Source organism: Pelophylax lessonae (genome assembly GCF_965119305.1).
Source record: "Pelophylax lessonae genome assembly, chromosome: 5".
In the NCBI taxonomy this organism is placed as follows: Eukaryota; Metazoa; Chordata; class Amphibia; order Anura; family Ranidae; genus Pelophylax; species Pelophylax lessonae.
The window spans coordinates 322007909-322034031 of record NC_138772.1 but is presented as its reverse complement, the minus strand read 5'-3'; the positions used below and the strand labels follow the sequence as shown (position 1 = coordinate 322034031).

Here is a 26123-nt window from a genome sequence, read left to right as displayed (position 1 = left end):
TAGATCAGATGAAAATGGACAGCCTGTCCGTTTTTATCCGATCCGATCCTCCAGACAGATGGAAAATAGGGTTTCCATCCATCCGGATTTCACGGACAGGATCAGACTGGATAGCAGAGGGTATCAGCGGAGATGTCACCGCTCTCATCTGCTTCCCCATAGGGATGCATGGAGAGTCTGATCAGGTCCGCCTGTCAGTTTTTCAGCCAGTGTAAAGAGGCCTTATTGGGATTCTTTTTTACCAAAAATATGTGGCAGAATACATATTGGCCTAAAATGATGAATAAATTTGATTTTTGACTTTTTTTTTATTGGAAATGTTTTATAGCATAAAGTAAAAAATGTTTTTTTCCCAAATTGTTGATTTTTTTTGTTTATAGCCCAAAAAATAAAAACCGCAATCTAATACCACCAAAAGAAAGCTGTATTTGTGGGGGGAAAAAAAGGACATCACGCCCGTGCAATTGTCAGTTAAAGTAACGCAGTGCCATATCGCAAAAAATGGTCTGATCATCTCCATTGTGATGCTGGGTTTGAACTTCAACAAGTCGTCTTCACCGCGTCTTGGTTGCTGCCATGTGATTGTCTGTTTCGCAATTCGTGTTACCAAGCGTATTGAACAGGTGTACCTAATAAAGTGGCCGGTGAGTGTATGTGGCAGGACTGAGGTAGGAGAAAGGACACCAGAAAACCCCTGACAGTTTTATAGAAGAGTTGGGGCTTCCCAATCACAAAGCAGCGGATGTGGCCAGCACTGTCCTATGGATGGGGAAGCCTGGCTCAGCAGCGCCCTCCAGCGGCCAGTGACGGAAGCGGCCCCGTCTGCAGGGATCCCGGGGATGCGTTGTAGTGAGAGAAGAGCGGCCGAATGAGATTTGTCGTTGTCCCGGCTGTGGGAGGAGGTGGGGATGTGTTGTGTGAGCTGGCCTTTGTGGATGTGATCGGCTCACCTTTCACAGTCTACAGGCGGATCTCCTCCAGCATGGGGATTCCTCCCGGGCACTGACACTCGGCTGGTCCGGTGTGTACAGAGAAGACAGGAGAGAGAGAGGGGTGCCGGGTGTTGTGTACGGTCTGCTCACATGTCCCCGGAGGAGCATTGTGTGTCCTGATCACCTGTACAGGAGAACATACATCCATACACTGACATTGATCAGACCCATGTGGAGGTGATCGGAGGGATCAGTCTGTGACCAGGGCTGATGAGTGTTGCATGCAGTCAGTGATCGGAGGAATCAGTGATCTGGGATCAGTGATCGGAGGGATCTGGAATCAGTGATCGGAAGGATCTGGGATCAGTGATCGGTGGGATCTGGGATCAGTGATCGGAGGGATCTGGAATCAGTGATCGGAAGGATCTGGGATCAGTGATCGGTGGGATCTGGGATCAGTGATCGGTGGGATCGGGGATCAGCGATCGGAGGGATCTGTGTTTAGAGGGATCAGTGATCGGAGGGATCGGAGATCAGTGATCGGGGCTGATGAGTGTTGCATGCTGTCATTGATCGGCAGCGGCTGCCCCTGGCAGGAGGCGGCATCATGGCCATAGACCGGGATCGGGAGAGCGGCTGGATGAGAGAGCCGGTGGCCGAGGAGAATGGCTCTGTACTGCCCGCTTCCAGCACTTCGATCCCCCCATCCACAGAGGAGATTTCCTCCGCCCCCGCTTCTTCCCCAGCACACCCGGGCTCCCGCTACAACCCTTTACTGCTGGACTTCGATGGCTCGGTGCTGCCCTTCCTGGGGGGGCTGGGCAACTTCAACAAGCGCCTGGTACTGCTCACCTGGATCCCAGCTTTGTTCCTCAGCTTCAGCCAGTTCTCAGACTTCTTCCTCTTGGACATACCGGATAAATGGTGCAAGACTAATGGCTCCATGGTGATGGACACTGCCCATGACAGCCACCTGCACCTAGGGAATGGCACCACCACCCGCGCCCCAGAGGTCATGCTTCTAATACCACCCCCACAGCTGCCCACCACACCGTCCCCCATCGCCGGCACACTGCCCCCCAACAACAATGACTCCTGCCTGTGCCACCAGTGGACCTATCAAATCCATGCTGGCCTAGTCCAAAATGTAGTGAGCAAGGTAAGTGCACCTGCGGTCTACATACTATTGTACTTCTGATTCAGGGTTGCCAACTGTCAGTAAATTCACAGACAGTTTGTGAAACGCGTAATTTTTACGTGTCACCAAATTTCTGCGACGGATCTGATTCAGCATTGTCCAACTGTCAGTAATTTCATGTAGTTTGGAAAATCTGTGATTTAGGTGTCTGTCTCTGAATGTCTGTTATGGCCATAATTCAGGGTGGCCAACTGTCAGTAAATTCACAAACGGCTTGTGAAATGCGTGATTTAGATGTCTGTTATGGCCATAATTCAGGGTGGCCAACTGTCAGTAAATTCACAGACGGTTTGTGAAATGCGTAATTTTTACGTCTGTTCTTGAATGTCTTTTACCGCCATGATTTAAGGTTGCCAACTATTAGTAAATTCACAGACGGTTTGTGAAATGTGCAATTTTTACGTCTGTCCCCAAATGTCCATTAGGGCCATGATTCAGGGTTGCTAACCATCAGTAAATTCACACAGCTTGTAAAATATTTGATTTTTACTTCTATCCCTGAATGTCCATTACAGCCATCATTTAGGGTTGCCAGCTGTCAGTAAATTTACACAGTTTGCAAAATCTGTGATTTTTACATCTGTCCCTGAATGTCTGTTACAGATGTGCTTCAGGGTTGCCAACTGTCAGTAAATTCACACCGTTTGTAAAATAGGTGATTTTTACTTCTGTCCCTGAGTGTCCATTACAGCCATGATTTAGGGTTGCCAACTGTCAGTAAATTCACACATTTTGTAAAATACGTGATTTTTACATCTGTCCCTGAGTGTCCATTACAGCCATGATTTAGGGTTGCCAACTGTCAGTAATTTCACACAGTTTGTAAAATCCGTAATTTTTACATCTGTCCTTGAATGTTCATTACAGATGTGATTCAGGGTTTCCAACTGTCAGTAAATTCATGAGCAGTTTGTGAAATGCATGATTTATACACCTGTCCCCGAATGTATGTTACTGCCATGATTCAGGGTTGCCAACTGTCAGTAATTGTAAAATCTGTGATTTTTACATCTGTCCCCGAATGTCTGTTCTGACCGTGATTCAGGGTTGCCAACTGTCAGTAATTGTAAAATCTGTGATTTTTACATCTGTCCCCGAATGTCTGTTCTGACCGTGATTCAGGGTTGCCAACTGTCAGTAATTGTAAAATCTGTGATTTATACACCTGTCCCCGAATGTCTGTTCTGACCATGATTCAGGGTTGCCAACTGTCAGTAATTGTAAAATCTGTGATTTTTACATCTGTCCCCGAATGTCTGTTCTGACCGTGATTCAGGGTTGCCAACTGTCAGTAATTGTAAAATCTGTGATTTTTTTACATCTGTCCCCGAATGTCTGTTCTGACCATGATTCAGGGTTGCCAACTGTCAGTAATTGTAAAATCCAGGATTTTTACATCTGTCCCCGAATGTCTGTTACGACCATGATTCAGGGTTGCCAACTGCCACTAATTCAAGGAAGGTTTGCAAAATTCATGATCATTACATCTGTCCCCAAATGTCTGTTACAACTATGATTCAAGGTTGCCAAATGTCAGTAAATTCGCACAGTTTGTAAAATCAGTGATTTTTACGCCTGTCCCCAAATGTCCATTACAGACATGTACAGTGCATTATCCGTAACGGACATTCATGGACCGATGTAAAAATCATTTTACAAACTGTCCTTAAATTTCATGACAGTTGGCAACCCTGGTAATATACTGTAGCAGGTATTCTGTAATTATTACAGGGAATTAAAATATGCCTTTATTGCAGCACAGTTTCTTAGTGTTTGGCACCTGGCTCCTTGGTGGTGATAAGCTTGGGTTTGGTCTGGACTTTGGCCACTTGGGTTCGACCATGTGAGGTCAAAGTTGTCACAAGCATCCCCATCCCTTTGTATATGTGCAGCTGTAGGACATTGAATGCCCTGGCCACAGTTAATTGGTAGCCTTAACCACTTAAGCCCCAGAGGATTTTGCTGCTCAAAGACCTGGGCCTATTTTGCGATTTGGCACTGCGTTACTTTAAGGACAGTCGTGCGACGCTGTACCCAAATGAAATTGACGTCCTTTTTTTCCCACAAACAGAGCTTTCTTTTGGTGGTATTTGATCACCTGTGCGATTTTTTTTTTTTTTTTTTTTTTTTTACTTTTTGCGCTATAAACAAAAAAAGAGCGACAATTATGAAAAAATAACAATATTTTTCAAATTTTTTTATATGAAATTCCTCAAAAAAATGTAAAAATCAAAATTTTTTTAACATTTTAGGCCAATTTGTTTTATATATACAGTAAAACCTTGGATTGCGAGCATAATTCGTTCTGGAAACATGCTTGTAATCCAAAGCACTCTTATATCAAAGCAAATTTCCCCATAAGAAATAATGGAAGCTCAGATGATTCGTTCCACAAGTCCTTCAGTTTATAGTCTATATACAAAGATTATAGCAATGTGATAGGTTGTGTAACCATAAAATGTCCATCCGCAATATGCAGCCTTCCCCAGGGGATTAGAAGCAAAATCTAGCAGAGCTACAGAATATAAGAGAGATGAGAGGCGCCTCTAAGTGTAGCAATATGATTACATTTAATGAAGGTTCAACATTTAGCAACTCACATGGTTGATGATTAAAATAGGCACATCTAAGTATGCAGGCATCTGGGGTAAAGCTGTGAACATAGACCATCTTCTGAGCCACCGGCTCTCACCACTGTCAGTCTGCAGTCATGACCGGGAAGAATAGCCTGCAGTAGAGTGATCTGAAAGTGAGGCTTTGAAACACTCGTGGAGTGCAGCGGGGAAGGGATGATGAAGATGGCTGTGCAGAGGACGGTCTATGTGGACAGCTTTACCCCGGATGCCTGCATACTTAGATGTGCCTATTTTATTCATCAACCATGTGAGTTGCTAAATGTTGAACCTTCATTAAATGTAACCATATTGCTACACTTAGAGGCGCCTCTCTTCTTTTTTATACATGACACTACTTGTATATCAAGACATCGCTTGTATATCAAGTCAAAATTTATTTAAAAAATTTGCTTGTATTGCAAAGAGCTCTCAAACCAAGTTACTCTCAAACCAAGGTTTTACTGTATATATATACTGGAAAATGTCTTTATATATATATATATATATATATATATATATATACTGGAAAATGTCTTTTTATATATATATATATATATATAAACTGGAAAATGTCTTATATATAATTTTTTTTTTTTTTTTTTTATACTACTAATGGTGGTGATCAGCTACTTATAATGGGACAGCGATAGTGGGGCAGGCAATCTGACACTAACTGATGCTGGGGGGCCACTGACATCAACAGTGACATCAATACAGTGATCCGTGATAATACTATACACTGGCTGGGAAGGGGTTAACATGTGGGCCGATGAAGGGGTTAAAAGTGTTCCTAACAATGTGTATAGTGTGCTGCTTTAATAATAATTTCTCAGTTTCTCCCTTGCTTTGCAGTTATGAGACTGACAAATCTCTCCCTCTGTACAGAGCTCTGTGTTGTTTACCAACACAAGAGCGCTGGGCTATGACCATCAGCAGGTCGCCATATGTGAATCATTGGCCGGTACTTGCTAACAGGCTCCCGCTGTGTACAGTCACAGTGGGAGACGAGCGGGGGTTGCGCATGTGCGCGCCCTAAACCTGGAAGTAGGCAGCGATGTACCAGTATGTCACTTTGCGCATCTGCTGTGCATTGCGAGTGAGCGGCAAGTTGTTAAAATGATTGCATACTCCACTTTACAGGGGGAAAAAATAGAAAAATAAAATAAAACACTGTCTATAGCAGCCTTTTCAAACTCTCACCCTTGAAGAACCCTTGAAATAGGCTTCAGGTCTTGGGGAACTCCTAATAAAATCACTTGGAGGTACCCTTACATTGGTGGCTAGTAAGAAGAATACTCCTCTTACAGTTGTGGTAAGAGTGGCACCCTTACAGTCAGCTATAAAAAACTTTGGTGCCCTACAGCTTGCTTCGTCACATGGTATTGGCTCAGAAACCATGTAGATACTATTCAACAGGAGGTCAGTCGGATCAGTAACAAGTTCTGGAAGAATCCCACCGAACCCTGGTTGAGAATTTTTTTTCATGCTGCTTTCCAAATGTGCAATTCAGACCTTCTAATTTTGCTTTGTATATGAGGTAGTAATTCTTAAAATGTAAACCAGTTATTCCTGGCTGTCGGGCATAGTGAGAAGGGTACATTAGCCATTGACTGGGAAGACCTACAAGAGTTTCGGCTTGATGTTGCCTGAAGCACATGCCACATAGGAGCCCATTGAAGAGCGGCTTGGTGTGGATGTATTAGGCAGCTCGATAGTGCAAAGTTCTTTCCTGCAACCACCAGAATTCCTCCTGCTGAGTAATTGTCTTCTCCCAGTGGGGGCAGGCAGGGGAAAGCCATCCCTGCCAGGGGAAGACAGTTATTATCTCTAGGGGCTTGCGATCATCGGAAGTGAATCCGGCAGGCGGGTTGTACCCAAGTTGATCGATCATTAACCACTTGCCGACCGCCGCACAACTATTTACTGCGGCGGTCAGCCCCTCACAGGCAAAGCGACGTAGTACTACGTCGCTAGCCTGTGAGGCTTCTAGGGAGTGAGCGCGCGCCGCCGAAGGCGTGCTCCCGCGCGGTCACGGACCCCCCGCGCGCGCTTGTGCCCGGCAGACCCGATGTCCGCCGGGCACTCACGATCGTCCGTGACACCGGAAGAAAGGCAGGCGGCTGATGTAAACAAAGCCGCCTGTCATTCTTCCCTGTGTAAGAATGGAGATCAGACGGTTCTACTATGTAGGACCGTTGATATCTGTTCTTACACTAGTAGCCATGTCCAATCACAGTTAGAAGCACGCCCCTAGGACACACTTAGTCAAAAATGTCAGTCAAGGGTCCGATCTGTCCGCCGCAATGTTGCAAGTCCCACAAAAAAATCGCAGATCGCCGCCATTACTCGTTAAAAAATGACAAAAATCTTTCCCGTAGTTAGGAAACTCAATAACTTTTGCGCAAACCAATCAAAATACGCTTTTTGCGTTTTATTTATTTATTTTTTTTACCAAACATATGTAGCAGAAAACAAATTGGCCTAATATGTTAAAAAATTTTGATTTTTACATATTTTTTTGGGGGGAATTTCATATAAAGAAATATTGTTATTTTTGCAAAATTGACGCTCTTTTTTTGTTTATAGCGCATGATCAAAAAATCACACAGGTGATCAAATACCACCAAAAGAAAGCTCTGTTTGTGGGAAAAAAAGGACGTCTAATTCGTTTAGGTACAGCGTCGCACGTCCGCAATTGTCCGTTAAAGTCACGCAGTGCCGAATCGCAAAATAGGCCCTGGTCAGGAAGGGGGTAAAATCTTCCGGGGCTTAAGTGGTTAAGAGGAACTGTGTATAATCTAATGGATTTGAACCATGTATGGCCAGCCCTAGCTGACACTGAAAAGATCTGTTATCTCAGAACTGTGTCCTGCTTGCAACTGTGTATTCAAGCCATCTCATTCCCCCCCTCTTTTCTCTTTGAAAACCTGTGTTGGTCAATGCCATAAACATTGCATGATGTTAACAGGAAATGATTCATCATTTGTTACCGAAACACTAATTAATTAGATTTTCACAATACTTGTCCACCTGGAGTAGGTTGCATTTTTACTTCTGTGGAAATAAACATTGACAATTAGTAATTAAAAGTAACAGTTTAATGACCTATGTAAAGAAGGCTGGAATAGAAAGTCAACTATTTCAAGCATGTTGACAGAGTAGATTGTCACCTTGTAGAAATGCAATTGCTTTTGTCATGACTAAGCTATTCCCAATGTCGGCTATGCATATGTTTGCTTTTCCTTATCTTCTTGTACATGTCCTGTTCTTTTTCTTTGCCAAAAATTTTTATGGTCCTTTTTAGGAAATCTAAAAAACCAAGTACGAACTTTTGCTGAGTCAACTCAACAGCATATTCAAGTGGGCTTGAATAAGTAGGCTTACAACTAGAGGTACACTGAATGGAAATTTTGGTACCGAAACCGAAAATTCGGGATGCAATTGGCCAAAACCTAAAATGACAGTTAGAAAAAAAAAAATAATAATAAAAAAATATATATATATATAATATAATATTATATATATTATATAATTCGGACTTGAATTGAATAACATAGGTGCAGACCAAAAAAGGGTTCTGCACAACTTTGGTCAGAATGCGATGCAAATTCAGCAATACAATCTGGCTGAATTCGCATCGCACAGACATCGCATGTGATTTGCATAGCAGTGCGGTGTGAATCACATGTGATGTCTGACATCGCTGAAGTGTGAACCGGCACTAAGAGCCCAGATCTCGCCTCTACCCAGGAAAGCATGAGATCCAAAAAAATAAAAAAATAAACATTGATCTCTGCTTTCCAGAAAAAAAATATAAAATAGCAGTCTGCCAGAACCGAAAGTGACATTATGCCATCACTTCCAGTCTCCCAAGACCATGGAGATGGCTGGGAACCACCTGGTCTATGGCCAGCTCTATGGTAACCCGGCAGATCGCATACTGGGCTCCCCAATCACACCGGAAAGCCCAAAGAGGCGGCAGGATGGGGCATTCCCCTCCCGCTGCCTGTAAAAGCCATCCAGCAGCTAATCGGCCACTAGGATGGCGCCACTTCAACCTAAGGATGTCCATGGACATTCTACATGCAGGGGTGTCAAACTGGTGGTCCTCCAGCTGTTGCGTAACTACAAGTCCCATCATGCTTCTGCCTGTGGGAGTCATGCTTGTAATTTTCAGCCTTGCAATGCCTCATGGGACTTTTAGTTCCGCAACAGCTGGAGGGCCGCTGGATTGACACCTGGGTCCTACAGTCGGGAAGTAGTAAAATAACTCTTTAAAATAAATATATATATTATAGAAGGAGAGAGATAAGTAAATGTACTATGTGTAACTATAGCTCTACTTGATACTGAGTTACAAGAATGTTCTGCCCACCAGCTGAAATTTGAAGTCAGGTTGGCTGTGGGTGTTCTGCTATGGTTTCTGACAGAAGATACCCAACAGCATGGGCGTCTGCAGAACTTTTTTCAGGTGGGGGGGGTATCATTTTAAGGCCACCCATGCTCTGCCCATTTTCAACAATGTCATGAAGGGGAGAGGCTTAGCCCTCGTTCACATAGGGGCGACGCTACTTCGCACCGCGACCTCCGAGGTCGCGGTGCGAGCAGCGTGCCGCGACCTCGGAGCGGCTGCCACGGACTTCATAACATTGAAGTCTATGGCGGTCGCCTCCTGGTCGCCCCAAAGAAGCTCCGGACCCTTTTTCTAAGTCGGAGCGACTTGTGTCGCTCCTATTAGAACGGGTCCGCAGTTTCCCTATGGGAGGCGACCTACGGCGACGTCGCCTCACAGGTCGCCTTAGTGTGAACGGGGGCTTAGTCATTATACTTATTTTGAATATTTATTTTTAAAGAGCAAACAGCAGCATTTATTTTTAAAGCATTTGTTAACCTAAAAAAAAAAAAAAAAAGTTGATCCTGTTCCCGTAAAGCATGTTATACAGTACAGTGCTTTGCTGTGTAATTTGGCCCCCTTCTATCACCTAAAATGCCTGGCTGATCCTGCCCGGCTATGTCCTCCCCTCTGTAAACTGACCACCGTATACGCATGGCTGCTGAGCCCTGACACTGTGGTCAGTTTATGTGCCTCCGCAGCCCTCCTATCCTCCTCTGTCCTCTCTCCCCCCCTCTCTCCCTTGCCTGTCTGCTCCTGTGTCAGTGCCCGTCCCCTCCCCTCCTGCTGCTGTTTCATATAAAGTTTCATATCCTGTCTGCAGTCTGTTTTAATAATCCTGTGTGCCTCTGTTTCTCTGTTTTATAAAAATAAGCTATTCTTTACAAGTTTTCAGAGCGCCACTCGCCGCTCACGTGATCTGCCGCCTCTTTCGTCTCCTCCCCCTGCCCTCCCAACTGAATTCAGTGAGGAATCCTTGGCCCCGCCCGCTGCAGGCAGCTGTCAGACGGGGAGAGGAGAGGGCTGATGGGTCACGTGGGCGGCGCACAGCCCTCCAAAACTGGTAAAGTACGCCCTATTTTTTTAAAACACAGACACAGGATTATTAAACAGAGCAGACAGGATGGTATAAAGTGGTTTAACAACCACTTGAAAGGGCAAGTTGAGATTCCAGGGGGGAGAATTTGCCCCCCCCCTGCCTCTACCAGTGCCATCTTAAGAGCATTAAAGGGCCCCGGGCAAAGCAGTGCACTGGGGCCCCCGCCTACACAATCACCCACGAGAATAAAAATGCAAATTATCGATAAGGTGATATTTATTGGTACAGCAGTGCCAGGCTAATGACAGCTTCCAAATTCGGCATCTGGGTCCGACTGGTCCTATGTGTGTCTGTTCCCGTGGAGGCAGACAGGTATTCCTGTAGTTGTAGGTTCCCCCTCTATGGCCCAAGTAGCCTGACAGCAGCGCAGGGCCGACAGGCCCTTGCCACCTTCTAAGTTCTGTGGTGGGATGTAACGAGAATCGGGACTACAGCTTAGCTGGGGCTGGGCAGGTGGGGCCCCTTAGGTAAGTGGGGCCCCCGGGCAAATGCCCAGCGTGCCCATTCAGTAAGATGGCCCTGGCCCCTACCTGCGGACACCCATACCCAACAGGATAACTGCAATCTTTCTTGCCTGCCACTTAGAAACCTGTATGTCTTGTTTCACACAGACAGGCATTGGGAAGTGTTCAGGTCGGAGCTGAGACACTCTCAAGATATATCTGTAACCTCAGAAAAGTCAATGGCTGTTTCTGAAACCGTTCCATAGCATGGGAGCTGCTGCAAGAAACGAGGACTTGCTCCACAAAACATGAAAAGCTTTCTCAGGCTTGAAATCTTCACAAGTCCTTTTCTGTGTGAAGTTCTTTATTAATGTCTTTTCCCTTAGGAGCCAGGCTGGAGATTTCCCACAGACGAGTGAGATTATATACCATGTCATATGGGAGGTTTCAGATAGATTCCTTTATTTTGCTAGCCACATAAAAGAGCTTTTTCTATTGAAAGTTTAGAGTAGCCACCACGAAGCCGAACAAATGTTCCTCACCTCGGTGACGGGATCCCAAGGCTTACCACTAACATACGTAAGAGTATTTTTTTGATATTGAGCAGAATGCATTGCGACAATTGTTATATTTTGCCAGGCTTCAATTTAGTCAGCGCCCGTTTGACTTTTATTCATGAAGAACAATGGATTTTTTTCAGTTTTGTAGACCTTGTATAAGTACGCAGGCCTTGATACATAATGGATCGATACGCTGTGCAGGATTTTTGCTTGTAATTATTGCCTAAACATTGCTTGCCTGCTTAGCGCTTGATTTATGAAAAATCTGTCCAGAAATATAACCGCATGTGAAGCTGCGCCATACTCCGAAGCATCACCCATATCTGAGTTGTCATCTATTTTAACGTGAGCCTTTAGCAAAATAAATCTCATCAGCCAGCTAACCGGGAAAAGCAGATGCCAAGAGATGCCTGCATATATCTTTTTCATCTTCCTGACAGCCCAGGAGCCCCTGAACCCTTGGTTATCAATATGCTAATAGCGTATTCCAGCTCCAAATTCAGAGTGCTGTCATCCACACACATCCCTCAATGTCTGCATTAAGGAAGGCCATGTCAATGATGTGACTTATAAGCTGGATTTTACAGTTTTCAGTCCTGGGTTCAGGACCTTCCAAAGTGCTCAGGAAGACAGTGAAAGAACCCATGTCGGCCAGCGTTTCGCTAGTTATGCTGTACTAATAAGGTTCCCTTTGCCATATACTAAACACAATACAAAATCTGACACTTTTAGAGTTTCCCATTGCTGTCCTTTGTTTTGCAAGTCTGACTCCAGCAACTTTCTTAAAGTATTTCAAAATCCTATGTTTTTATATCAAATATAGCAGGTGACCTGGCCACTTACCTTGTCCGCTGCTTATTTGTCTTTTAAGTGGTTGTAAACCTCAGATATGAAATGTGAACAAAGCAATTCCCTCTATAGTGTGCGCTTGTCTCAGTTAAGCGCTGGTTCACATATATGCGATGACAGACGTCGCATTTGATTAAGAGCGCACCGCTCTGCAAATCACATGCGATGTCTGTGCAATGCAAATTCAGCCATACAGATTGTATGTATCAATTTGCATCGGATTCAGACACAACTCGCACAGGACACTTTTTTGGGTCCGCACCAGAATCGGATCACATGGGTGTTCACACCTATATGATCTGATTCATGTACGAACTGACAGTTCGCACTGCAATATGCAAACTGACCTGGGGGTGTCATTACCTTTGTATTGACACCCCCAGCAATTTGCGTATGGCAGTGTGAGCTGCCTGCCAGTTGAATGCGATGCGGGAACCCGCAGTGGATTTGCAGGGTTCCTGCATCGCATATGTGTGAACCGGGACTGAAGCGGAGCTCCAGTCACCATAATCAGTTTTTTTCTAAAAGCACCCCCCCCATGATTGGCACAGATTGTACATTACTATCTGTATATTGTTGCAAATGTAACTGTGTCTTTTTTTTTTTTTTTTTCATCTGTAAAAAATGATCTGATCTCGGAAGCAGGCAGGGGCCATCGCAGTTTTGGGCATCTGAAGCCCACTCGTTTCTATTTCCGAGATTGGGTGCAGCTGGCTACCCAGCATGCACCTCCTGATCTCGCGCCTGCGCAGTGATGACACTGCGTGGCGCAGTTTTCTGATTGGAGGTTGCCATAGCAATGGTAGTGGAAGTTTTCGCCCCATGGTTATGGCAACCTGTTAATCAAACCACCACCACCACCCCCCACCCACCACCATCACCGGCTACCCGCGGCGATGGCTGCCCTGTAAAGAGAGAGCGGAACTGACGTCCTTCCCCTCTCTCTGGATACAGGGAGTAGTTTGTCACTTACGGTTCCGCCCCTTTGTTTACCTGGCCACCAGCGGCCAGGAAAGCAGTCGATCAGACCAACCTGTGTCTGATCGGCTGCATGGAGGCTAGAGGAGAGATTTGGGGTCTAATAGACCCCAAATCTCTACATAAAGAGGACTTGTCACGGCCCATGCTGTCACAAGGGATGTTGTGATAGCAATAAAGTTTAGTACAAAAAAAAGTGTAAAAAAAAAAAAAAAAGTATATAAAATAAATAAATATTAAAGTGCCCCCGTCCCACCGTGCTAACGTGCAAATGCGAATGCATACGTTACTCCGGCACACATATGTAAACACTGATTGCACCATACACGTGAAGTATTGTTGTGAACGTCAGAGCGAGAGCAGTAATTCTAGCACCAGACCTCCTGTGCCAATTGAAACTAGTAACCTGTAAGGGCGTTTAAAGCGTCTCCTATGGAGAATTTTAGGCACCGTAGTTTGCCACCATTCCACGGGCAAACTCAATTTTAAAGCGTGACATGTTAGGTATCTATTTACTTGGCGTAACCTCATCTTTTACATTAAAAAAAAAAAAAATTGGGCTAACTTTTAGTGTGTTTTTTTTTCATGAAAGTTTTTTTTATCCCCAAAAAAATTGCATTTGAAAAAGCACTAAGCAAATACTATGTGACATAAAAATTGCAACGCCCACCATTTATTTCTATAGGGTCTCTGCTAAAAAAAAAAAATATATAATGTTTGGGGGTTCTAAGTAATTTTCTAGCAAAAAAAAGTTGATTTTTACATGTAGGAGCGAAGTGTCAGAAATGACCTGGATGGCAAGTGGTTAATCTTTGTGTATAACCTGAGGATGATCCCTTCACTGTGCACATGTTAAGGTTTACAACCACTTCAAAGACTTTCCTGTTTTCTTGATTATGCTAGTCCAAAGATCGATGCCCCAGGTTTGCACTTCTCGGGTGGGTCTTATAGAGCAACCCTCCTGGAAGAGAAACTCCAAGCCTACATTGCATAGACAGAGTACTGAATGGGGCATGCATTGGCTGTGACGCTTGGCATTATGGGACTTGTAGTCTCAAGCAGGGAGATCAGGATTCTTTTGAATGAAGTTGTAATTTTTCACTGTCCAACTGAACATTCGGGAAGCAGTGCAGAAAAACCTGGAGGCTTTGTAATTGTAATTGTAAATGTGTCTGCACTTTGCTTTAATTAAAGTAGAACTATAGGCAAAACTTTTTTTTTATTTTGGTTAGAGAGAGGTTATAACCCGTCAGATTTTTTATTTTTTTCCCCATCTGTGTCCTATTGCGGGGATTTCCCTTCTCTTCCTGTCTCATAGCCAAGCTGGAAGCTAAAAGAAATCCCTGCAAATTAGGGAAATTCCTTGGGGACCCCCAGGTCATTAGAACCAGTGTCCCCATTGGAGGATTTCCTCTCTGTTGCTTTACTTGGGGCAAACCAAAATTTGGGGTTTTCTTTTCATATCACTTTAAATTATAATGGTAAACAGGACAAATAGAGAGGGTGAGTCCCTAATGGGGACACAGACAGTAATAACAACTGACATGTTCTAATCCATCTCTACTCTGTCCAAAACGGAAAAATAAAAATAAAAGATTGCCTATAGTTAAAATGCACAATATTATTGTCCTAAGCTCAAGTGACATAGACAGATTCCATTCTGCAAAAAAAAAAAAAAAACGTAAGTACTACTATTAAAAAAAAAAAAAAAAAAAAAAATATATATATATATATATATATATATAAATAATTTTATTTTTTTATATAAAATAGATTTTAATATATGTTTATTTAAATATATTTCTTTCATAATATATATATATTTTTTTTCTATATATATATATATATATATATATATATATATATATATATATAAAATATGTATGTGTGTGTGTGTGTGTGTGTGTGTGTGTGTATATATATATTATGGAAAAAAAATATATATATATATGTAAATAAACATACACTAAAATCTATTTTATCCTGGCATAGCATCATCTTATATCGTTTTCTGCTCGTGTGGGATAATGGGAGTCCAGTACCTATATATTTAATCCCCAGTACCTCGTTTTTTTCTTTTTTTTTTTTTTTTACACCTTTTAAGTCATTTCAAGTGTACACCCTGGTTTCTCTTGCTCCCACTAGATGTTATATTACTTTAGTTTCCTTTTGTTCTGTTTTCATATTTTCTTTATAATGACATATGCTGTACAATGTCATGCTTCTCATGCTTTGTACAGTGCCATTGCAGGCACGTGGATATTTTATATGTTTTTACCTTTTCTGTGAAGCAAAAGATACCCAAAAAAACAAATAAAAATGTATTGAACAGAAGAAAAAAAAAGAGTTTTCAGACCACTAGTAATTTGTGAACTGCCACTGTACTGGCAAGATAGTAAGTTGTCCCATTATGTATGCCTGCACCTGTTAGCAAGTCTCAGTGGACCTGTTAATCTGAATTCCAATTTGACAGTGCTCACATCACCTGTCAGGTAGTGCTTAGTGAATCAGCATACTTGCTAAGTGATGTCAATATTCAGGAATGTCTTCGTGATTTCTTTTTGAATAGCACTTTAGGGACAGTATGCGCCATAAAACAACATTGCACACATTCTCGTGCGTTAAAGTGGTTGTAAACCTCAGACATGAAATATGAACAAAGCATATACCTCTATAGTGTGGACTTGTCTCAATTAACGGCATTAAGTGTCATTTCTGTATGCTGCTTATTTCCTCTGCTATTAGCATGAATCACTTCTAACAAGTTTTCCTGACACCAAGAGTAATGGTGACAGGGGAGGGAGCTCAAGCTAATTGACAGCCTCTGCTCTGTTCCTGTGAGCTGCGTGGAGGGGGGCGTGTCTCTACCCTCAAATCAGCTCTCAGAGCTCTCCTCACTGAGCTCTGTAGAGTGTAATTTCAGCTCTCCGTTCCCTTTTTTCTGAACTCTCAGACAAGCTTTAAAATTCAGCAGTTTGAATGGATGTGTAGAAGAAAGGGATGCAGATAAATGGGTACAACTTATGTAGGATGCTTTGTTTCATCTCTGTTTATTGATCTGATGTCAGTCACTTCACTGTGTATATGTGAGGGTTTATAACCACTTTAAGGCATGTCCATTTAAAATAACAGGCTGTCAACACGCTGTAATGCATGCAAAATGCAAGTCCTGCACTATTTTTTATTCAGCTCAGGGAAATTCACAGATATAGTATGTGCATTGCAACACCATGTAGATGTGTTTTTTTTTTTTAGGTGCACCACAGTAGATTTCAATTATAAAGTGAGTCCTGAATTATAATATACGTTGTGGTGTAAACAGGACCTGGCTTGTAACTTTTTTTTTTTTTTTTTTTATATATAAGGTTGCAAATGTGTTATTTAACTTGGATTTTAGTAAAATCGAAAATGAATTATATCTCACCTCCCCAGAGGGTACCAGCCTGCTATGCCTAACCTATGAGCTGATATACCGCCAGGTAGAGGTCTTGTAGCATGCAACCCTAGGCCAGTCTTCACGAGGAACATTTCCCTATAACACTAGCCCAATTATTAAAAGTTTTATGCACTTTTGTGACTCCAATGGCTCAGTATAAGGTGTGGAAATTTGGGAACCACAATGCTCATAGGAGCTCATGATTCTTCAGATCACCAATATCTATGCTTGCCTGTAGGCAATAGTGATGAATGGAATCTGCAATTTGTGCAGTAAAACCCATCTAGCTGCTCAGGGGGGATTCTCAATAACCAGTTCAGGTCCAGCCTGTGGCCGTTTTACTGCTACAGGGCGGCACCTGTGCGCCGGATCACATATACAGTGTGTATATATATATATATATATATATATATATATATATATATATATATATATATATATATATATATATATATGTGTGATCTGACACTTCTCGCCCCCCGCTGTTATTATTTACTGCCGGAGTCACTTGGCAGGTACTGCAAACTCGATGTCTGCTGACACCCGCCAATCATGAGGAATAGACACAGAACGGCGGTCTGCCTATGTAAACAAGGCAGATCGCCGTTCTGCCTGGAGGAAAGGGATGGAGTTTGTGTTCCTGCAAAGCAGGGAACAAATTCCATCTCTTTCCCTAGTAAAAGCACCCACAGTGTAGTAAAACACTGGTTAGGCACACGGTTAACCCTTAGATTACCCCCTTATGTTTAACCCCTTCACAGCCAGTGTCATTAGTACAGTGACTGTATAGTTTTAGCACTGATCACTGTATATTAGTGTCACTAATTCCAAAAAAGTGTCAAAAGTGTTAGGATGTCTGCTGCATGTTAGGCTGTTTTTTTTTTTTTTTTTTTAAATTGGCCTTTTTTTTTTATTTTTATATCGCAAAAACTAAAAAATGCAGAGGTGATCAAATACCTCCAAAAGAAAGCTCTATTTGTAGGGGAAAAGGACATCCATTTTATTGGGTACAGTGTTGCATGACCGTGCAATTGTCAGTTAAAGTAAAGCAGTACCATATCGCAAAAAATGTTCCACCAATTAATACAGTTTGATTAAGGGGAGTAAAACAGGTACCCTTTATCCCGAAAATGCCTTTACCGATCAAGGAAGTCTGATAACTGAAATTTAAGCAAGGGGCTTACCTCAGCTGGCTGATAATCAGAAATTCCTGTATTGTCTCAAGCTCCTCGTTTCGAATTTTCAAGGTCTCCTGTAAATTCCCTCCTAGGCAAAGCTCGCCAACTGTTCCGGAAATAGTATAGATAGACAACTGCTATCTACCTATTGATTAGTGGTTCCAAATTAATAACTAATGCAGTAGGGAATGGACACAAAGCTAGACTCAGCATCTTTCCAAAATAACTGTTCTGTTCTATTTTATGCAATTGAAGGTTTTATATACATGATTACCTAGGTCAGGGTTCTTCAAACTATGGCCCTCCACTTGTTCAGGAACTACAATTCCCATCATGCCTAATCATATCTGTGAATGTCAAGAATTCTACAATGCCTCATGGAACGTGTAGTTCCCCCAACAGCTGGAAGGCTGCAGTTTGGGGATCCCTGACCTAGATATCACATTAATATTACAATTGTACTTTTATGTAAACAAGGGGCGTAACATTGGCAGGCTAATTCCAATCAGGACTCAAAATAATGAAAACATTATTAGTGCTGTGTGCACAGTGAGTGCAGTGTGCAATGCATACAAAATAGAATACAATAATGTACAGAACTTACAAATTTCCTTTACAATGGCCTGGTCATGAAGGTGCGTAAATCATCCAGAGGTCAAGCTGTTAATGTGTTCTGTTCCCCAGGGGAAATAGGTACATGCAGTATTTTTGTCCTATCTTCGTATTTGCCGTCTAAGGCTAGCTGTGAGGTCGGACAGGGCACCCCTTCTCCATCCCTGGCTGTCCAACAACTCAGCTAGCAAGGAGACGCTCATTTGAAAGTGAGGGGCCCCTGTCCGACCTGGCCACTAATGCCTCGTACACACGCATCGATAGTTGGCCGTGAATTTTCGGCCAACGTCCGATCGGCCGATTTTTGGCTTGTAATGCCTCATACACACGCATCGATAGTTGGCCGTGAATTTTCGGCCAACGTGCGATCGGCCGTTTTTCGGCTTGTTAGTATGATGCTTTCGACAACCGACTCCGACTTTTCGGCCGAAAAAAATCTGGTGTGCATGCTATAACATTTTTGTTGGCCGTCACCAGAACGGCCGATTTTCCGTCAGTCAGTACAGATTTCGGCAGACAAAAATCTGATGAGCAAGACTGGGCATGCTCAGAGATGAAAAAACACACGGAAAGTAAACCAGCACATGACATCACTTCTGAAGTTGGTTTTTGTTGCCCGAGAAAATTTGTGTGCAGTCTAGAGCACATTCCAACCAACACAACAACACTGGACAAAAGACGGCCGATCGGTCGGCCGATAATCGTTGCGTGTGTACGAGGCATTAGTTTAGACACAACATATACATAGATGGGGGAGAAAAAGTACCGCATGCCCTTTGCTCCCTGGGCAATAGAACACATTAATAACAATGTAACTGAGCCGCCTTCTTCAAGCCTATAGGTGTTTGTGTAATTGCAAATTACAAATGTCAGATGTTAACAAGGAAACTGTGAAAATACAGCTTGAAAATGTTCCTTTTATATTAATTATGTTTTATTATCACTGACAGATGTAAGAATTCAAAGCCTGTATGTGATGGGAACAACGCCCCAGTTTTGAATCGAGGCCAGTGTGTTAATTTGTTCACGTTCTGACTATAGAATATGAACTGGAATTGCTTGGTACAAAAAAAATCCTGCGTCATGTTGGCAGACACGTCTTAGCCTAAGAGGACAGGTGTGCCTACCCTTTAAGCAGCCTTTTCTGAATTTAATTACCATCTACCACACTTCTGTGACGGGAAGTTGGATTCACTTAAAACCAATATTGAGCTAATGCCAGGTTTTGCAGCTTTGCATAAGAAGTAGATCCTTCATTTTTCTCCTAAGAAAATCATAATTTAAAGTTGCTTGTGTAACTTTGCCCATAGGAGTCTTGATTTTTAATTTGCCAATGTGATGTATGGTATTTGAGAAATAGTCCCGGTTCACATTAGTGCGATGACAGACATTGCATGTGATTCGGAGCGCACTGCTCTGTAAATACCATGCGATGTCTGTGCAAAACAAATTCAGCCATACAGATTGTATGGCTGAATTTGCATCGCATTGGGACACAACTCGCACAGGACCCTTTTTTGGGTTTGCACCAGAATTGGATCGCATGGGTGTTCACACTTATGCGATCCAATTCATGCCCAAACTGACAGTTCGAACTGTGATATGCAAACTGATCTGGGGGTGTCGTTAACTTTGTAATGACACCCCCAGCGATTCGCATATGGCAGTGTGAACTGCCTGCAATTTGAATGCGATGCGGGAACCTGCAGTGGATTCGCAGTGTTCCCGCATCGCATATATGTGAACCGGCACTTAGGCATCATCATACTTTTACCAACAGTGGCCAGGCACCTTTTACTTTGTTGAACCTTATAAAAGATTTACTTCTGTATTTTTTTCATATGACAAAGCTCTAAGGGCTGCTTCACACCACATGCAATCCTGTGCGTTTTTTTTTCTGCATCAAAAATGCATAGATAGTATGTTATATGGTTTTCAAAGGCATAGTTCACACCAGTGCAGTGAGTTCCAGTGCATTCCAGTTCCAGAAAGAAAAGGAGAGCATGTTGCATTTTTTCTGTGCTGGACTGTACTGGAACGTGGTAAAATGCATCAAAAATGCCCTGGAACACATATGTCCTTATTTAGGGCTAAGAAAAAAAAGGGGGGGGGGAATGCACTGGACTGCATCAAAAACGCACCAAAATTGTCCATATGATGGTTATCTATGACACGTTTGTAAGCTCTTAGGCTTTAATTTTCTGCCTTACTGCACTGGTATACGCTCTCAACCCGTTACATGACCATTATTTATGCTTGTAGATTACAATATGCATTTCGAAATTTTGATCTGTTTTTCTACTGTGTTACCTGTTTGTAATTTGTGCCTTTCTTAATTAAATAAAGAATTTACAAAAAAAAAAACACACCAAAAACGCATCACAAACGCACTGGAACGCATATGTCCTTATTTAGGGTTAAGAAAAAAGAGGGGGGGGGGGGGAAATGCACTGAACTGCATCAAAAACGCATCACAAACGCACTGGAATACATCAAAAACACGCATGCAGAAAAGCATCCGGAACAGATCCGGACTGCTTTTTTATGGTGTGAACTGGCCCTAATAGAAGCAGCCTTTCCCATCTCATATCCTATTTCCAAGACAGTGTTGCTGGACCTAGTCAGCTACTTTCACTGATGTGTCATGGCCTCAGACCTAGGGTGTGTTTCATAATTTGTGAAATGGTTGTCTCAGTCAGAGCCTTCTCACACAACTGGTTTTCTTTGTGTCAGATACCCCTGTTTGTCAAATGGAAAATGAGGGTTTGGGCAAATATTGTAGGTGTTTTTGGCTTCATGACAGTCAGAGACTTTATTAGCACTCAACTTCATGAGACTGTCCATGGTCCTGATACATTGCACCATGTGATAAGACCACTGAATATCACAGTTGTTAAAATATCTATGACCATGAATTGCTTTCAGAAGCTTTTAAAGTAAATGGTAGCATTTGAAGGAAACATTGTTCAGGAAGGTTATTCGGATTGCTGTCCTTCCCTCCTGAGATATGCAGCTTGGACTGTATCGCTCACCTCCTCTTCCTTAACATGAAATGCAATATATAAGTGCAGCGCAATCACATATTAAATGCAACATAAAAGAAACCATAAACAATACACATCAGCTAAAACAGCCAATGTAGTAAATACAGTGTCGGAGTCCTATATTATTATTGTTATTATTATACAGGATTTATAGAACGACAGCAGTTTGCGCAGCGCTTAACAAAATGAAGGCAGACATTGCAGTTACAATACAATTTGGAACAAAAGGAATCAGAGGGCCCTGCTCGTTAGAGCTTACAATCGAAAAATATTAGAGCTCCACCACTGTGTAAACATAAAGTGACAGTTCATATCGTAATGTCCAATGTGTTTGGTGCCCACCACCTCCAGTTAAAGTACCTGTTCACCTCCAGTATCTGACTCCACTACAGAGTCATTATGGCCTTAGTGAACTCCAGTCTAGATGGTACTAGAACACTCCTCCTACTATCGTCCCTGAATCACACTACTCCACTTCTTGGTTCCTCATCAACAGTGAAACATGTCATAGAATAGAAATAGAGAAACCATAGTGCTCTCCGCTTCCAAATATTTTTTAAAACTGAATCCAGGGATCAAAGCCACTCGCATGGATGTAGAAAAAAAAAACAAGCATATAATCAGCTCACCATGCTGATACAAATGGTAAGTTGTGACATTACGGGCTACGGCTACTCCCACCCATATGCGTTACGCCCTCCTAATGGGCTTCTTCCTGTAGGCATTCGTTTGAGCCTTAAGCCGGCCATAGATGGTTCGAATATCGGCCAGTTCAGCAGTGACCGAACGAGATTCGGCCCATCTACGGGCAGTTTGATTTTACCTCGATCGAATGATCTGGGTACAACCGGCATGTCGGATTTTTACATGTGATTATTTCCAGTGCCTATATCCGCTAGCAAGAATCAAATCACTGTGTTCTCCCCTCAGGACTGGCTCTCCATCACCCCCCCCCCCCTCGCTTGGAGAACACAATAGCTCCACGGGAGGGATTCCAGTGGAACCTGTGGTTGCAGGAAAGGAAATTGCATCATCTATGGCCTGCATTAACCTTGCAAATATGAAGCGCTCTGCAGCTCTTTTAAAGTATAATTAAAGGTTATAGTTTTGGATAGAGTGGAGAGGGATTAGAAGGTTTGTCAGTTTTATTGCTGTCTGTGCCCCTGTTCAGGAGATTCACCCTCTTTATTGGTCCTGTTTACCAATATCCTTGAAAATGAAGGTAAAAGATAATCCCATATTGTGGGTTGTTCCTAGAAAAGTAATGGAAGGAACATTTTCCAATGGGGACACTAGTTCTGATGACCTAGGGGCCCCAAGGAATTTTCTAATTTGCCGGGATTTCCCCTAACTTCCTGTTTACCTATGGGACAGGAAGTGGGAAATCTATCCTAAATGAAAAAAAAAATGGCTAAAGTTCTACTTTAAGATTTGTTTACCTGTTAGGGTGGAAAGATTGCATATGCATGTCTTACCACCCTCTAATGTCTATGAACAACTTTAGAGAAATGGATTACCTTGTCTTGTTATACATATGCTGGTTGGATATGAAGGATAAAAGTTGCAGATCAGGCTAAGATACTAAAATCTTATTTTTCTTTTCAATTTATTTTCATTTTGCTTAAAGCAGAGTTCCACTCAAAAAATGAACTTCCGGTGATCTGCTTCCTCCCCCCCATCTGGTGTCACATTTGGCACCTTTCAGGGGGGGGGGGGGGTACAGGTACCTGTTTTTGATAGGTACCCCTTCCCACTTCGGGGAGATGGCGCCGTGATGCTGTCCCCCGGAAGTTCCGCTCCCCTCCTCCTTCCGCATGCGCAGTAGGGAATCAGCTGTGGAGCGGAAAGACTTTACTGCCAGTTCCCCTTACAACGAATGGCGGCGGCAGCACCCGGCAGCTGATGCGAAAATAGGCTGGGATGCTGACATCGCGGGCTCCCTGGACAGGTAAATGTCTGTATATTAAAAGTCAGCAGCTACAGTATTAGTAGCTGCTGTCTTTATATTTTTTCCCCAGCTGGAACACCACTTTAAGAGAAAAACATAGTTGTAAACGTTAAAGTGTTTGTTACCCCAGAATTTCCAATTCCGGATATGTGCCTGCTATACATGTACTTGTTTGTGAAAGTGTCCTGTTCTCTTTGTATTGCTTCCTTTGTGTGAAATCCCTGGTGTTCCTGCCAGTCCCTCTGCTTTCCTGTTATAACTGACCACACTAAGCAGAGCTCACCGTGGTCAGTTATCTAGCTGTGCTGGGAACTCAGTCTGTAACAGAGGGAATGTGATCACTTATAAAAAAGGATAAAAAAAAGGTATTGTATTTTTTATAGCAATACACAAATGTTTGCCTTTCATTTCAATTTTAAACTGAATGGGTTGTTTTACAAGATGATAGTTTACAATCATTTAAGTTTGTATAGTCAGATATGATGTTTTAAGCATTGTTTCCAGATGAGAGAAACAAAATGGCTATATAGCCATGGAACTATCACAAAAATAAAGCGTTAACAGGATCAATACCTGTGCCACTATTTGCATAGGATTTTTTTTCCTATAATAGGATTCCCTCATTTTCAGATCTTTCCCTCATTTTCAGATCTTTCCCTCATTGTTAGACCTTTCCCTCATTGTTAGACCTTTCCCTCATTGTTAGACCTTTCCCTCATTGTTAGACCTTTCCCTCATTGTTAGACCTTTCCCTCATTGTTAGACCTTTCCCTCATTTTCAGATCTTTCCCTCATTTTTAGACCTTTCCCTCATTTTTAGACCTTTCCCTCATTTCAGACCGACCTTTCCCTCATTTCAGACCTTCCTTTCCCTCATTTCAGACCTTCCTTTCCCTCATTTCAGACCTTCCTTTCCCTCATTTCAGACCTTTCCCTCATTTCAGACCGACCTTTCCCTCATTTCAGACCTTCCTTTCCCTCATTTCAGACCTTCCTTTCCCTCATTTCAGACCTTTCCCTCATTTCAGATGTAGAGCAACTGCACTTCTAGTGCACTGTATATTTGCCTTTAGTAAATCAACCTCAACGTGTTCTAGATTTCGATTAATTTATGGCCGGCTTTAGATTTCGAGCACCAAAAGAGGTCATTGCGCTTTCAGCTTTGGCCAAGTGTCTGTAAACTAACAAAATTAAAAGATTTATAGAGCTATAGAGATTTATACTTGCTGAGTACTATGAGGCTCCTTGCAGGCCTAGCAGTTAGCACTTCCGTATTGCAGTCTTGGTAAGGGCATCGTCCTAAAGGTTTTCCCTGTGCCTGCGTGGGTTTCCTCTGGGTACTTTTCCCCACACTCAAAAGACACGCTAGTAGGATTATTAAATTCTTTGTCTAAATTACCCCTAATATGATATTCTACCGAGTTCACCCTAGATACCTGTCTTACTATCTGCCATAGCAGAAAATAATGTGCTTTGAGTCCCCAGGGAGAAAAGTACTATAGAAATGTAATAAAATGTTGCATTCCATGTGTAGCCATTCACTCCAGCCCTCTCCGCTAAAAGAGATAGAAGTAAGGCCCTACAGAGGCTGAAACGAAACAGGTGCTGGATGCCTTAGAGGTGTTTAGTTCTCTTTTGAAACTTTATATCACTTAGGCTATTTGCCTCTTTATATATCCAAAGGCTACTCGCAAATGTGTAGTTTTAAGTTGCATATCCATTTTTCTAATGTTGGACGTACACATTGTATCCTAATTATATGTTATCTGTACGATAGTGTTATCTGTATGATAGATTTACCAAAACTATGTAAGGTGAAGGCAAGGCATATATAGATTGTTCCAGCCATGAAGCCTCCTTGCACTTCATTAGTTGAGCTAACGTTATACAGTTACATTGTAACTTACGTTCAACTTTAGAAAGAGTTTTTGTAGTTTTATTAAACTGATCCTTGCCATTGATTCAGCAGAAAATTTTATATGTTTTATGGAATGGAAACTTTACATGTTTTCATCTGGCATTACGTTTTGTTAGTAATTTATCAGCATAGCAATTTTTTCCTGTTTATTTTTTATCCAATTTTAGCTAACTGCCCTTGCTTTGAATTCCCCTTTAATGCGTATGTAAAGTCAAAACTCTTTTGATAGGTTGGGGACTGGTTAACACATTTTTTCTTGTTGGCAGTATCCCATCAGGGAGACTTTCTTTCACTTTCTGTCTCAGATACACTGGCAGACCCGGACTTGAACCTGGGACCTCCACTGTGTCTGGCAATGACTCTACTTGTTGAGCCACTTGGAATGCTGGACATTTCCCTGGACAAATCCTTGAATGTTCCTGCCGTGAATTTCAAGTGCATTTAACCTTGAACCCTTTGCTCCTCCCATGAACTTCCTGATTTAAGCCATGTTTCTGCACGTCCTGGTTACCAAAATATTGTGCCTTCTCCAGCCAATATCTCCCTTGTCTCTCCTACTGCTGTCCGTATCTTCGCAACCGTTCGTTATCAACATTTGACTTGTTCTTCGACTATGCTTCTGCTTAATCCCAACCCGCAACTACTCGTTACCGACCTTTGGCTTGTTCCTCGTACGCTTCTGCTTGATCCCTACCTGCTATATCTGCTACTGGACCCTAGCTTGCTCACCTCCTGGTGGGGCGATCCTGAGGACCGCAACCTGGTGCTAACACGCAGCAAAATCTGTCTCCACCATCAGGAGCTCTGGTGAACACCGGTTAGTACTTAGATTTTGCACCTCAGGGGAGCCTGCGTCATCTGCCAGGATGACCTGCCTGTGTTCCTATCCTGCTGATTCCTGTGTGAGCTTCCACTGCTAT

General features: G+C 42.6%; 1 protein-coding gene across 1 annotated transcript in view; it reads left to right on the top strand.

The window, feature by feature from the left end:
* Window positions 1-1241: 1241 nt before the first annotated feature.
* Window positions 1242-26123, top strand: part of SLC22A23 (solute carrier family 22 member 23) — a 273316-nt gene continuing 248434 nt past the window's right edge. The window contains exon 1 of the mRNA XM_082258072.1: window positions 1242-2091. Coding sequence (XP_082114198.1) covers window positions 1540-2091 — 552 coding nt within the window. The 5' untranslated portion in view covers window positions 1242-1539. The remainder of the gene's footprint in view (window positions 2092-26123) is intronic.